The sequence below is a fragment of the Cnephaeus nilssonii genome, assembly GCF_951640355.1.
Source record: "Cnephaeus nilssonii genome assembly, chromosome: 7".
NCBI lineage: Eukaryota > Metazoa > Chordata > Mammalia > Chiroptera > Vespertilionidae > Cnephaeus > Cnephaeus nilssonii.
The window spans coordinates 40,492,193-40,507,319 of NC_137078.1; the positions used below are offsets into that span (position 1 = coordinate 40,492,193).

The window sequence follows — 15,127 nt, forward strand, 5'->3', positions numbered from 1 at the left end:
TTTAATAACCCTTCCAAAACAGAAAAGAAGAAAGAAAAAAACACACCTATCTTTAAATGGGGGGAAGAAAGTGAACAAAAGAACCAGGGGAGACCTTTCTCTTAATCATAAGAGAAAAAAATGCAGTATAAAATACAGACAACCTCTTTTCTCACCCATACGTGAAAAGGTTCTGAGTAGCTCCATTATTGAGCTCTTCAGTATGTCTGGTCCTTTCTAAGATTTAAATGCATCATCTCATTTAATCTTAGTAACCCTTTGAACAATTAGTATTACACCCCTTTTTTGTAACAGGAAACTGAGGCCTTTAGAAGTTAAATAATCTACCTATGGTGACAGAGCCAGAATATGAAACTGCAGCAGTCTGCCTTTTAAAAGCTCACACCATTAACCTCTGTGACAGTTAATCAGCCTCATTTTAAAAGTTTGTACTAGCCACAAAGAAGTCTCAGTTTAGTGCAACTATAATTTCAACCTCTGGATGCAGCTAGAACTACAGCAATAGAACTTAACCACTTTGGCGTCTAAATTGAGTGACTTTCTGAGACTAGAAGAGCATTTGTTCAGGAGCATAGGGCATGAGTCATTTCCTTAGGTATCTGTTTATTCGTTCAACAAATATTTATCAAGAGCCTACATAGCACAGTGGTAAACCACAATTTATTTCTTGTCTACATCATTTTTTGCAGTTTGCCAAGCTTTGGGACACAAGTTTGAGATTTCCATTTTCATTTCCAACTGATGCAAGGAATACCGTGATTAATTATTACCCATTTTAGGACTTGCAACCTGGCTTACTGTGGATCTCATTGTTGACCTGCAAATGCACATGACATCTAAAATATTTTATTTACTTTCTACTAAACATAAGAGTGTATATTGAACTTCTAGTCTACTTTTGTATAAACAAAGTAGAATGAAATGAAATATTGTTTTAAACAGTTTAATATGACTACCTCCCTTCCCTCCATGTATTTTTCTCCCTTTTCATTCCACAGATCAAAGAATTTCTCTTTAATCCTCGACTCCAGTAAAATGTTGAGTTCTCCTTGACCATGATTAGATATATTTTGTAACCCTATACATTGAATAAGATATTGAACCCACATTACCTCATAGAGATGCTGAAATGATGCCTTTGGATTTACTTTAATTATTTTCTTGCTAATCAAAATGTGTATGCTGAAACCAAGTAGTTTTCTTCCTCTAATAAATAAATAACTGTTTAATTTTGTCTATCTTGGCCAGTCTGTATATGTGAATTTTACTCACTAGTAACAGCTGTGCCTCTAAGTCATCATGACCTCTTTTTAGATGATTAGACAAACATAATATTGTGGAAAAGTAACTCTCATCTTTACTTAATCTTCAATTCAATAATCATGTAATATAAGTATTTAAACATCCTATCTAGTACTTTCTGTAACAATTTGTTTACTTTTTTTATATTGAATATTCAGGGACCTGAAGGAATTGTGGGAATTCCAGGTCAAAGAGGTCATCCAGGAAAAAAGGTAAACATTTTTATGTTATTTTATGCTGATTTTCTTTCCCCTGATATGCTCAGAGCCCCATAGAATGCTGTGATTTTATTTGCATGATATATAAAGTAATAAAGATATAAATTTACCTTAAAAAAGGACATTTACATAAATTCATACTTAATTCCTCTTAGGAGTACTAATCACCTTAATTATATGAAGGCACATTTTCCACTTTGTAGTTTCTAGAAAGATATTTGCCTTTCCTTCTGGTTGCCAAAATTTCTTTAGTAGACCATAAGCCAGAAAAAAGAGAAAAGGAAAATAATATACCATTTGTGCTTTTTAATAACAACTTCAATAAAATGTTTTAGAAAAAGAAATATGATTAGAATTATTTCTGGATTATTGTGTTTCTTTAGTTGAAAAGGTTAATAATTGGTTTTATGTTTTCCATATATTAACTAATAAACACAAATGAAAAATGTTTTATTTGCTCCCTTCATATTTTATTTTAAAATTTACATATTTTTAAAATTTTAGTACATCAAAATTAAAAGTTCATCTCTATGTGGGGTCAGTAATTTAAGTATTGGTGAGACATGGAAATGATTTTTCCATTGTACTAATCAGTTCTATACTACATCATTGTACTAAAATCCATAATGTCTAATAATATTTCATTTTTTGCATGAACTTTTGGAAACAAGGGTTGCGTGATACTTCTAAACCTGAATACTTTTACTATAATTAACTTCAATCACATCATATTCTAGTTCCCAAATCCCAATTCTATCATTTCTGCTAATATACACCTAGTACATCCTTCTCATAATTTGGGAACAGTATAAGGGTAATAAAAGGTAAAGAAAAATGAATGAAGTGAATTTTAGTTGCCATTCTTTCTCATGAATAGTAAAGTCTCTTTTCAGCATACATAATTTTATGCCTAAAATCAACATTAGAAATGGGACAGTGCAGGCACCCTTAGGAAATAACCTGCACCCTTAGGAAAGCCTGTAAATTATTATGAATACTAAAAACGTTCTCACTGACTCTGGTCACAGTTTAGTTTTTCTTTGTGTGTATTTGAATATCAATAGTAGAACAGGGGGTTCCCACATTCAGAAAATGAATTATATCTCTTTTTTTTTCTTTTTTTTTAATTATATCTCTTAATGTTGTTTAAGAACAGCTATGTTTTGGTGCTAGAGAATCATCAGTCAGCCTAATGGAAAACAGAAGATAACTGGTTTTTAGAAGGATGTAAAATGATATGAAAATGTTACAGATTTTTAAAGGCAAACTCCAAACCAGTGAGTGATGATCCTGAACACACTGTACAGAGCTGCGCACTAAAGCCTTTTTGCATTAAACAGATCTTTGTGGCACTGAAGTTCTCTATAGAAACAGGCTTCTCAATAGGGCCTATATTTTCTCATGGTTATAATCAATATATGCATGCATGCAGACATTCATACAGATATGCATACATACACAAATTTCAAAATAAAAAAACTTGGTTATTTTTAACTCAGATCTCCTCTGCTTGTTTGGCCAAAATAATTTTATAAATTCTTTTTCCAAAATGACTTTTAATTATATTTTTAAGATAACCTATTTGGTGATGGTATGTTATGTTATTATCATCAGTGGTGGTCTGTAGTACTATTAAGTTAAAGCAAAGTTACTATTCATAGCATTTCGCTTACAGTATATTATCTGGAGTCATTCAGGTATATGACATAATTAATTATTCCAAGTATAAATTTGTTTTTCCTTCCTTTTTTCTCTTATTAATGACCTCCACAGGGTGATAAAGGACAAATAGGGCCCACAGGAGAAACTGGAAGCCAAGGCGCTCCTGGGCAGGCTGGGGAAAGTGGTCCTAAGGGTGCCAGAGGAACCAGAGGTGCTGTGGTGAGTATTTGATTGGTTTCCAGAACTAAGTTCACTGAGGATGGAAAAGAAATGTATCCATGTCCTTAAAGCTTCATTCCTTGATTAATTTTACAGAAAAAGCAATAGTTCCATTGAAAATAATCTACCTCCTTGGGATGTGGAGAATTGTAAGCATTCCACAGTACTTAAATGGCTTAGTGGTTTCTGGACACGAAAAGGGAAAGGGGAAAAAACTTAAAATGGAAATAAAATATGAAATGAGGTTTAAAAATATCAGATTATAACTCTTAACCTAAGTAGGAAAGTTTATATGTCTTGCACTTAAAATCAGGATTTAACATCTGTATAAAACTCCGCTGTCGTGGCTGACAAATTACTTTAAAAATTAGGTTTACTCGAAAATGGGTTTTCTTTATATGCTTGGACTCCAGGTGCTTATCTAGAGATGATTTTTCTAACCACTGTGATAAATCTCCATAATGTCTATAATATTTCATCTTTTGAAAGAACTTTACATGATGTTGGAAACAAGGATAGTGTGATACTTCTGAACCTGTAATAGCAAATTTATGTTGCTAATGTGTTGGGGCCCGTTCAGAAAATCACAGCATGAGAGATGCAAACTACTTAAGAGATTATCCAATTTAGTCTTTTCACTGTTTCATAAGCTTATTTACAAAATGAATGTGTATTTCCTACTCTCCATTTAAGTGTCACACAAATGCCAGACTTTTCTCCAAGGCCTGCTGGAGAACATTGCATGAGTCATCTGTTGGAGGACGGTTTGCCTCCTGCTCATTTTAAGTATTTCATCCCTTACTGCCATCTAACTACTCCAGGCCTTTTTCCTTCCCTTTGTTTGAATTAGTAATATTTTTCTCTCTTTGAATTATGCATTCAAAAACATTAAATAATGTGATAACGTTTAATACACATAAGTTAATTTATCCAGAGTATTGCCTTTAATGTACTCTTCTACTTTGATTTTCTCTATAAAAAATATTCACTTTTTAAATTTTGACACATTCCCAAACTACCTTCCTAAGAGGTTTCTCCAAATTTACACTTTTATCACTAATACTTCAGATGAATCCTTTTAATGTTTCATAATTTGATAAATAAAATAGTATATTTTATTTTTTTCTATTTACATTTTCCTGATTGCAGCTCGGTAATTTGTATTTTTTTCTCTTGAAGTTGCCTAGTCATATGCACTGTACATGTTTTTCTATTAGGTTGCAGTCTTTTTCCTGTTGATTTTCAATAACTCCTTATGTATTTTATATGTTGTATTTTATTAAATGTGCTGCAAAATATGTCACAAATATAATCCCTTTCATTTATCCTTTAATATTGTTTAATTGTCACAAAGTCATATTTGTCAGTCTTTTTCTATATAGTTCTAGGTTTTATTTTGTTAAAATGCCTTCCTTCCCTAAAGTATATAAAAATATTCTTCCATATCTTTCTTGTAATATTTTATAGCTTTATTTTTACCCTTAATTCTTCTAAACATACAGACGGTTTTTTACTATGATAGTAATTGTAAAGGACTAAATTTTTTTGGCTCAAATTGAGACAACCAATTATCTCAACACATTTAATAAACAAGCAATTTCCCACTTTTCTGAAATGCTACCCTTACCATAAACTAAACTCTCAAATATCCATTGGTCTGCTTTTCTTCTCTTTCTTTTCTTCTTTCAATCATTAGTTTATTTGGGGGTCAATACCACATTATTTAAATTATTATGTTATTGCAGTATCTTTTGAGATAAATATTTCATAATTCATTTTTTCTGAAAAGTTTGGCTCTTAACTACAATTTCCTCTTTCATATAAACTTTAGAATCAGCTCAAGTTCCTTTAATATTTAATCTTTCAATAGAAAAACACCATATGTCTTTCCATTCATTACTCATATCTTATATATCCTTCAATAAAGTTTTATTTTCTTTATCTCTGTTCTTATACCTTTCTTGTTAGGTTTATTGTTGGTTTCTTAAGGATTTTATTATATGTAATCCTTTTTCCATTACACCTTATTGGTGCTATGTAAGAAGTCTGTAAGCAGTCTACTTATTTTTATATTATATTTTGACTTTATATTCACTTTAATCAGTTTAGGTGATTCTCATGGGTTCTTTAGGTAAATATTCATATCACCTCCTCTTACTTATTATCCTGTCTATTACATTAAACTTCTGGTTAGTGTAATATTTGGCTAGTCACATACCCATTCTGTGCCTTGATTTACTCATCTCCTATTTATTTTGAGACTCAAATAGAAGAGTTGATGTGGAAACTTTTTGATATGATGAAAGCTAAGACATTTTTCAAATCATTGTTTTTGCTTTTTTTTTTTTTTGGTTGTCTGAGTCATCTTTTCAGGAGTTTAAAGGCATTTACTAAATAGCCTATAATGTGTGTGGTTTACTCATCTGTAAAATATTAATAATAGGAATCATGGAGTGATTATTGCACACAAGTGTTTAACCATTTCTATTTTAACAACTTTGACCAGAGTTAAAACTGTTGATCAAAGCATCTGAAACTACCAATGAGTACAGAGTTGCCCTGTTCCCATCATGACAGTATCAAAAACTAGCAGGCTTCATTCTCTAATATTCAGTGAAGCACATCTACCAACATTTGACAAATACAAACTACATTTCCAAGAACTTGCTAGAAACCTGCAGGATTATGACAATTGGAAGCATTTTTCTTAATATGATTAAGGATGTTTATGCCTGATGTAAGCCAAAGAGACATTTTTTTGTGAGACTTTTGTGGCTCAGAAGAAAAATGAGGCAAAAGTTAGAGTGCGATTTTTTGTTTTCCCATTTCAGACTAGGTGGAATTTTGTGCCATAAAGAAATCTAAATTTTAAATAATAGCGGTATAAGTTTAATGATTTAAACAAGTATCTATTTTCTCTCTAATATTGTTTTTTAGGGACATTTAGGATTGATGGGACCTGATGGAGAACCAGGAATTCCAGGATATAGAGTAAGCAATTCTAATCCTATCTAATAATAGACAAATATGCAAATTGACCATACCTCCGACATACCCACAAGCCATGCCCACAAGCCACGCCCACCATCCAATCAGAGCGAGTATGCAAATTAACCCAAACCAAGATGGCTACAGCCACAAAGATCAAGGTTTCCTAGGTAACAGAGGAAGCCAAGCTTTCCGCCTGCCATTGCCAGGCCTAAGCCTCCACTCAAGCTACAAAGTTTCAATTATAGAAGGTAAACAAATTCAAACAAATGGCGGCAGAATGGAGCTTGAAAGAGCAGGCCAGGGTTGCCACCGGCAACAGGGGAAGCAAAGCTTTCCGCACACCCTGGACGGGACCACCCACTTAAGGCAACAAAGTTTCAATTATAACCCCAACACAAATGGCCGCCGGCCTCGGAGGGAGCCCCAGGCTTGGCTCCGCTCCAGGCTATAAAGTTTCAATTGTAGAAGGAAAATAAATTCAAGATACCAGGGCCTCCGCTTGGGTTGCCAGGGGGCGTGGCCAGCCTGCAAACCACCACAGGCCCCTCGCTCAGGCCGCCCCATGCCCCAAGGGAACCCCCACCTGATCTGGGACACCCTTCAGGGCAAACCAGCTGGCCCCCACCCGTGCACCAGGCCTCTATCCTATCTAATAAAAGAGTAATATGCATATTGATCATCACTGCAACACACAATATAGCTGCCCCCATGTGGTCAAAGATCCTGCCCCCATGTGGACACAGGATGGCCACCACAAGATGGCCAGCAGGAGAGGGCAGTTGGGAGGCACCTGGCCTGCAAGGGAGGGCAGTTGAGAAGGACCAGGCCTGCAAGGGAGGGCAGTTGGAGGTGATCAACCCTGCAGGAGAGGGCAGTTAGGGGTGACCAGGCCGGCAGAGGAGGGAAGTTGGGGGCAAACAGGCTGGCAGCAGAGTGGTTAGGGAGTGATCAGGATGGCAGGCAGAAGTGGTTAGGGGCAATCAGGAAGGCAGGCAGGCAAGCAGTTGGGAGCCAGCAGTCCTGGATTGTGAGAGGGATGTCCAACTGCCCGTTAAGGCCCGATCCCGGTGGGATCGGGCCTAAACGGGCAGTTGGACATCCCTTAAGGGGTCCCATATTGGTGAGGGTACAGGCTGGGCTGAGGGACAACCACCCTCCGTGCACGAAGTTCGTGCACTGGGCCTCTAGTCCTATATAATAAAAGGCTAATATGCAAATAGACCGAACAGTGGAATGACCAGTCGCTATGACACTCACTGACCCCCAGGGAGCAGATGCTCAACGCAGGAGCTGCCCCCTGGTGGTCAGTGCACTCCCACAGGGAGAGTGCTGCTCAGCCAGAAGCCAGCTCACGACTGGCGAGCACAGCGGCGGTGATGGGAGCCTCTCCCACTAAGCTGGAAGGCAGACATCCCCCGAGGGGTCCCGGATTTCAAGAGGGCACAGGCCGGGATGAGCGACCCTCCCTTCCCCCCTTACCCTCTCCAGTGAGCGAATGTCGTGCACTGGGCCTCTAGTTGAAAATAAAGTATATATTTGCATGAAAACATTTATATAAAGATGTTATCCCAAGTATGCAAATTAAGATGAAATCTCCCTGATAGACCTTTTAAGCATATTAGGCCTCATCCCCTTATAGAGTGAATCCTATTTTTCTTTCAAAATAGTGCAATATCTAATAGGGTGGCCCTGGTGGTTTTAGGTAGAGCATGCACAAATGTTATTGAGAATGTCTACTCACTTGTCCTTTTGTTAGGGCCATAAAGGTCAACCAGGACTTTCTGGGTTGCCAGGACCTAAAGGAGAAAAGGTATGTGTGTGTGTGTATTGATTTTTTAATCCTAAAGTTAAACATTGAATTCATGTGTTTTTTCTGAAAGTATGCATGGCAACTGTTTCAAAGAATAAAAGAAGCTCTTTTCAATTTAGGAAGTATTGCAAATTCTAGAAGAAAAACAAAGAAATAACAATGGGTGAAAAATTTCAATAAATCATTAAAATGTCTTCCATAGGTTGTTTCAAGATTGAGGTGAAATACTATACATATATTAAAGTATTTTGCAACCTGTAAAGTTTTATAAAAGTAAAATTAAGTTGTTATTGAAAGAGATTGGGGGACTCTAGATTAAATGACTAACCCTAGTACATTTGTAGTAAAATGTTTTGTGAGTTAAGAATAACTACAACAGTACTCCGCTTGATTTGTAACATCATTGGAAACCTGACACAGAAAAATCTTAAGCTGCTTTTTATGCAAGTAAAGCAGATTGACACTTCCAAGGAGAACCTCATATGAATTACAACTATGAATAAAATATCATATGCTAAGTTTTGTAGGTAAAACTTTTCTATTTAAAAAAGATAAAACCAGATTGTATATTTCATGACATATTAGAAAATAAGAGGCTGTATATTGTGCTGATTATTTTACTAACTTGTTGTTTTGTAAATCATTATCTTCGTTATAGGGTTACCCAGGAGAAGATAACACAGTCCTGGGAGCACCTGGGCCTCGAGGTGAACCAGTAGGTCTTTTTCTAAAATTATTCTGATGTTCAAGATAAAATGTAATTGCTATAATAGATTCAAAACATCAGTCACATCCTTTCAAAGAATTTTATTTTGTTACTCTTGTAACATGATTTTTATAGAACAGCAGTATCTGGAGCGACATAATCTAAATATGAAAGCTATTTATATGCAGGTCAAGGTCCTTTGTACAATATGTAAGTTTAATACAGTGACTTTCTAAATCTAACGTTCAGCATTAAATGCATGATAACAACTTTTATAGAGATTATTTAAAAATGACATACTGTAGACATTTTAGGGGAGATATTTCTTTAATCATCAAATTCAGATTTATTTCTGAAGTATTTTTAAAAATCTGATTTGTCCCCTTTTTATAGTAGTTTACACATGCAAATGATTTAGATTCATTTACTGGTAACCTGAGGGCCTGGAGGTGGGGATGGAAGCTGGAGCTGGCTGGAAGAGATTAACCCTGGGGGGAAAAGAAAGACCAATGTAATACTTTCAACAATAAAGATTTTTTTTTTAAAAAAAGACTCATCTAACCAGTTTTTAGAACTAATACTTTTTAAAGATCACTTATCTACAGTCTCCTAATTAAGTATTTTAAGGGCTGACTATAACAATGGTGTTTTTTTTTAAATAGCTATTGTACTCATACACTGTTGGTGGAAAGGCAGACTGGTGCAGCCACTGTGGAGAACAGTATGGAGTTTCCTCAAAAAGTTAAAAATGGAACTCCCATTTGACCCAGTAATCCCACTTCTAGGAATATATCCCAAGAAACCAGAAACACCAATCAGAAAGGATATATGCACCCCTATGTTCATAGCAGCACAATTTACAATAGCTAAGATTTGGAAACAGCCTAAGTGTCCATCAGCAGATGAGTGGATTACAAAACTGTGGTACATCTACACAATGGAATAGTATGCTGCTATAAAAAAGAAGGAAATTTTACCATTTGCAACAGCATGGATGGAACTGGAGAGCATTATACTAAGTAAAATAAGCCAGTCAGAGAAAGATAAATATCACAAGATCTCATTCATTTGTGGAATATAATGAACAACATAAACTGATGAACAAAAATAGATCCAGAGAGAAGGTAGCACTGAATAGACCGTCCAACCTCAGAGAGAAGGCAGGGGAAGGGGGTGGGGTTAGAGATCAACCAAAGGACTTGTATGCATGCATATTAGCATAACCAATGGACACAGACATTGGGGCAGTGGGGGCTTGCCCTCAGGGTTGGGAGTGGTATGGGGGGAGGGTCCTATCTGAGGAAAAAGGAGACACATGTAATACTTTAAACAAATAAACAAAAAAAAATAGCTATTGTAAAAAATTAAGTGAATAAATAAGAATGCTTAGTTGACAGAAATAAATATAATTGGTTAAATTTTCCAGTTTTCACATGATATTATATAGGATAAAAGAATCCTCAAGGCCTAGCTGGTTTGGCTCAGTGAATGGAGCATCGGCCTGTGGACTGAAGGGTGCCGGGTTTGATTCCGGTCAAAGGCACATGCTTGGGTTGCGGGCTCCATCCCCAGTAGGGGGCATGCAGGAGGCAGCCGATCAATGATTCCCTCTCATCTTTGATGTTTCTATCTGTCTCTCCTTCTCCCTTCCTCTCTGAAATCAATAAAAATATATATTTTTTAAAAGAGAATCCTCAAGCAGAAAGATCAGAATATGTAGTCACTCCAGATATTTTGAACTGGATTTTTAGTGAATGTTGAAAGTTATACATTGTTATAGAAATAGAAAGGAAAGATTCTAGAATTTTTCTGATTAAATCAAGCCATTTCGTATGCCTAGAGGCAAACTTGTCTTTGAGAATATATAAGCCCTAGCTGGTTTGGCTCAATGGATAGAGCGTGGGCCTGTGGACTGAAGGGTCCCAGGTTCGATTCCGGTCAAGGGTACATGCCTGGGTTTCGGGCTAGATCCTTAGTGGGAGCCATGCAGAAGGCAGCCAATCAATGGTTCTCTCTCGTCATTGATGTTTCCATCTCCCTTTCCCTTTCTCTCTGAAATCAATAAAAATATTTTTTTTAAAAAATTTAAACAATATATAAGATTCTTTATTAAAAGAGAAGGCTCTAATCCTCAGAGGGGGAAAAATATGGAAATAATGAAGAAATTTAAAAGCAAATGGAAAAGTATGGGTAAATGGAGTATAGTAGTACTTCTTTTCTCCAGATTCAGCTTTGCCAGGATCAAAGAATGTCACTGAAACTTAATAAATATATTAAAAGTCTAACATAACACTGGTGATTTTAACTAATATACATGGGACAAATGGAAACTTAAACAAGATTCTAAATAATTAAAGCCGAATCAGAGATCATGGGTTTTACATTATGTCTATTATCTTTATTTTCCACAAAGGAATAAGTTCAAGTTTATAAACTAATTGTTCAGAATAAATTTTATGGTTTTTCCAACTGATTTCAATCTGAGTTTCTTTTCAGAAAGTAGATCCTGGTATGTGATAATTGATTTTTTCAAGTGCAATTTAAGCTAGATCATTTGAACAGCTTATCATATCAAAAATTTTATATTAAAATGTTAAGAAAAGTTAGAAGTGTGAGTTTATTAGATTAATTTTTACATTAAGGATTAAAATTAATAAGTGTAGTGTTTATTAGGTTAATTTGTGTCTTTAAGATTTTTAAATTTCACAGATTAGAGAATAAATAATATAATTAATGATTAAGAACTGTAAAGTATAGTAAGTGAAATTAAATGGCTGAGTGGTCCTGTTTACATCTTTTTTAATCATCTTAAATTAAGTAAGAATGCAAGTAACTTTGACACTATGTATAACATACTTAATTCATCTGAATATTTATATTTTTTCATAGTCTAATACCATTTATATAAATTAAATACTATTTGGAGAATACTTTTTTATTTTTTGTTGACTATATTGGGATGACTTTGGTTAATAAAATTATATAGGTTTCAGGTGTACAATTTTATAATACATCATCTGTACATTATATTGTGTTCACCACCCAACGTCAAGTCTCCTCTCAACATTTCTGAGAATTTATATTTATTTATACTTCATTTTTAAAATATTTTTTCTAGCAGAATCATGAGAATCTCTTTAAAAATTCAATGCTTATGATGTTCTTTGTGTCATTGAGATTTAATCCTTTGAAGTTACTTAATGGAACTTAATAAATTTATTATACATTTGGTTACAAATTTTTAGATCCAGTTGTGAAATTGATTGTTTTTGCATGTGGTCTCTGTAGGGTCCAATGGGGGAACAAGGAGAGAGAGGAGAGCCTGGAGAAGAGGGATATAAGGTAACCACTGCAAATCTCACACCTTGCTTCTAAGTTTGAATAGGGTTCTCTGTTGTTCTGCTCAGTTTCAAATGAAAATAAGCATCATTGAGATAATTAGTAATGTCATGTTTTTTTTGATCCTAGAAGAAATCCAGCTCTTTGTGCTTTCTGTTCCTTCTTTCTAGAATCATCGTCATCTCCTCCCATTGCTGCTTTCTTCTCATCTTTCAGATGTCAGCTGAAATGTTACTTCCTGAGAGGCCTTCTCTAACTGCTCTTTCTATCCATCACTTTATATCATATTATCCTTGTTTATCCTTCATGACATTTAATGCTATCTATAATATCTTATTTTACATATTTGGGGGGGGTTGTTTATTGTCTATCTCACACCACCAAAATTTAAGATCCATGAGTATAACACTGTCTTTTTCATTATTATATCCCCAATTTTTAGAACACAAAGTTCCTGGTATATAGTAGGAATTCAATAAAGAGTTGTCAGATGGATGGGTGAAAGTCATAATGTTCTCAAGCCTTATCTCAATTCTTACCATCATCCATTTTTAGAGGGACTTTATGTGACCAATTTAATCAGCCAAAATTAGACTGGAATTTATTCAGTGTCATTTTTTATTAGCACAGTTGTTTTGAGGATGTTCTGTATTCTTGCTCTATATCTTTTCACTTTCAGGTTATAATGTCAGTTGCTAAACAAAATCTGCTAACTCTCTTTTTATACTTCCTGCTTATTTCTTTGCTCACAATATTCTCTGCTTGTTCACAATATTATATAATCTTTAGTTACATAAATCCTATTTATTTTTTATAATCTAGTTCAAACTCCCTCTTCCCTTGACCCACTCTAATAGCAATCTTTCCCTCTTATGTAATCCTAGAATATTTATTGTTTATAGAACTCATTCAACACAAAAATTTTACCATCTGCTGCAAAGTTTTTTGCTTACTACTTTTCACATGTAGGTATTTTAGCTTTCCGATTTTGAATATGACTTCTTTTTTTCTTGTATAATGCCTTATTCTAAGCCCATAAGTAATAGTACATCATATGTACATAAACATAATTCATTTTGAATAATAAATGATGGGATATTCTATCCAACATACCCCTCTTTCATGAAAAATATGTGTGATCCTGTCTGTATCGACATAAGAAACATTCAAACCTGTAGAAAATTTCTATGAGTTTATTTGAGCCAAACTGAGGACAATTGCCTCGAAGCAAAATCTCAACAGATTGAAAAGTTCCAGAGAATGACAGTTTTGCACCTTATTTTAATCGAAAGAGGAAATGTAAGTGGGTTACGTGAAATCCATTGGTGATAGATTGTGGAGGCAGGAGAAAGCAAGGGCAGGAGCCTCTGGGATTGGATAAAAAGTAAAATGATAGACAGGTACTTCTTTTCCATAGACGGGCACAGGATAGTTAGCAGTCACCAACTCAATAACCACGAGGGCATTTGTCATCTCAGTGGAGCGGAGCAGTGCCTGTGCTTTGAGGGGTCCGGTAAAAGGACATTATTTTGACATCCCAAAGGTATTTTATTATAGTTGCAAAATGAAAACAGACAGGCTTCGTTAAGGTGGACCTTTGTCAGGGAAGATTTCTAGCCTAGGGCATGACTACTCACCATAAACTGCTTTTAGTTTAAAAGTTTTAATTTCAAACCATCCTTTGTGGTTCCTTTCAGCCTCTGAGTTGTGAGACTGCCACACAGGCCTCCTCTGAGCTTGTCAGGTTTAGTATGTGGCCACTTTTGCTCCACATCTGAAAGGAAGACTTAGCCAGATTGAATGGATAGCTAGTATGTAAATAACTATGATTAATGAACTGACTTTTCTCAAGCCTGAAATCTGAAAGAACAACTTTTACTTCCTCAAACTCTCTTTGAAGCAAATGTTGAAAGTAGCTCTAAATGTTTGTGAAACTGTTGTGATGGCTATCTTCTGTTTCCAATTTATATAACATCTGTATCTACAAGTGTTTCCTAATCCAATGAATCCAGTGGGTTTACTTAAAATTAGCTTTTCTTTGGGTTGTGACACCAACCCACTGCTTTCCAGCATCATTTGAGAAGGTTAAACTTCCTTAGCTTTTGCTGTGACTTCTCACAACATTTTCAGGAAAATCAGGTTCTTGCAATATCTTTTTCTGGCCTCTACCAACTACAAACCATTAGGTAGTTAAATCAGCATATTTACTGGCAAACGGTTAACTATTCTACTGGGAGAAGGAAAGAGTCTCTTCACTGGCTGGCAGAAGCGAAAACCCTGGCCCCATTCTTCTAGATAGTCACATATCCTTCAGAAATACTTCATCAGAGGAAAACTTTTCCCTCAGTTCACTTTGGAATCTATTTCTCCTTTCTCGTTCCAAAAATACTGCTGATGAAGTTTTCAATTGGGGATGTTTCCTATACTGGTTTGAACCCCATCTTTCTTTCTGTGTTGTTCTATGCGAGTCTGTCTTATTCTGTCCTTAGGTTATAGAGATCATTTTACCATTTGCTGATGGTTCTATTCTAAACATTTGTCTCATGCCAGACCACATTAACTTTATTGCTTAGAAAAATCAAATTCATGAATATTCACACTTGTTTCCTGCCAAGTTTTCCCAAACACTAGTTTGATTCACTTAGGGGAATTATGCTTCACTTAGAGTTAGGTTATTCTGTTGTAGCTGCAGGTTATATTTTTTAAATGTTTGCTTTTCTTTTTTCCTTTAGAGCAGTTTTGTTATTTTATTTTTCATTAAAATTATTGGGGTGACATTAGTGTACATAGTGTACAATTCTGTGATACATGATCTGTATATTGCATTGTGTGCCCACCATCCAAAGTCAAATCATCTTCTGTCACCATATATTTGGCCCC

The 15,127-nt window shown here is 35.1% G+C and overlaps 1 protein-coding gene across 2 annotated transcripts in view; it reads left to right on the forward strand.

The window, feature by feature from the left end:
• The window catches only part of COL24A1 (collagen type XXIV alpha 1 chain), a 323,524-nt gene that overhangs the window by 236,509 nt on the left and 71,888 nt on the right, over window positions 1-15,127 (forward strand). For both annotated transcript variants that reach the window (XM_079777790.1, XM_079777791.1), the window contains exons 38-43: window positions 1,461-1,514; window positions 3,294-3,401; window positions 6,339-6,392; window positions 8,149-8,202; window positions 8,861-8,917; window positions 12,197-12,250. In XM_079777790.1, the coding sequence (XP_079633916.1) occupies window positions 1,461-1,514; window positions 3,294-3,401; window positions 6,339-6,392; window positions 8,149-8,202; window positions 8,861-8,917; window positions 12,197-12,250 (381 nt within the window). The remainder of the gene's footprint in view (window positions 1-1,460; window positions 1,515-3,293; window positions 3,402-6,338; window positions 6,393-8,148; window positions 8,203-8,860; window positions 8,918-12,196; window positions 12,251-15,127) is intronic.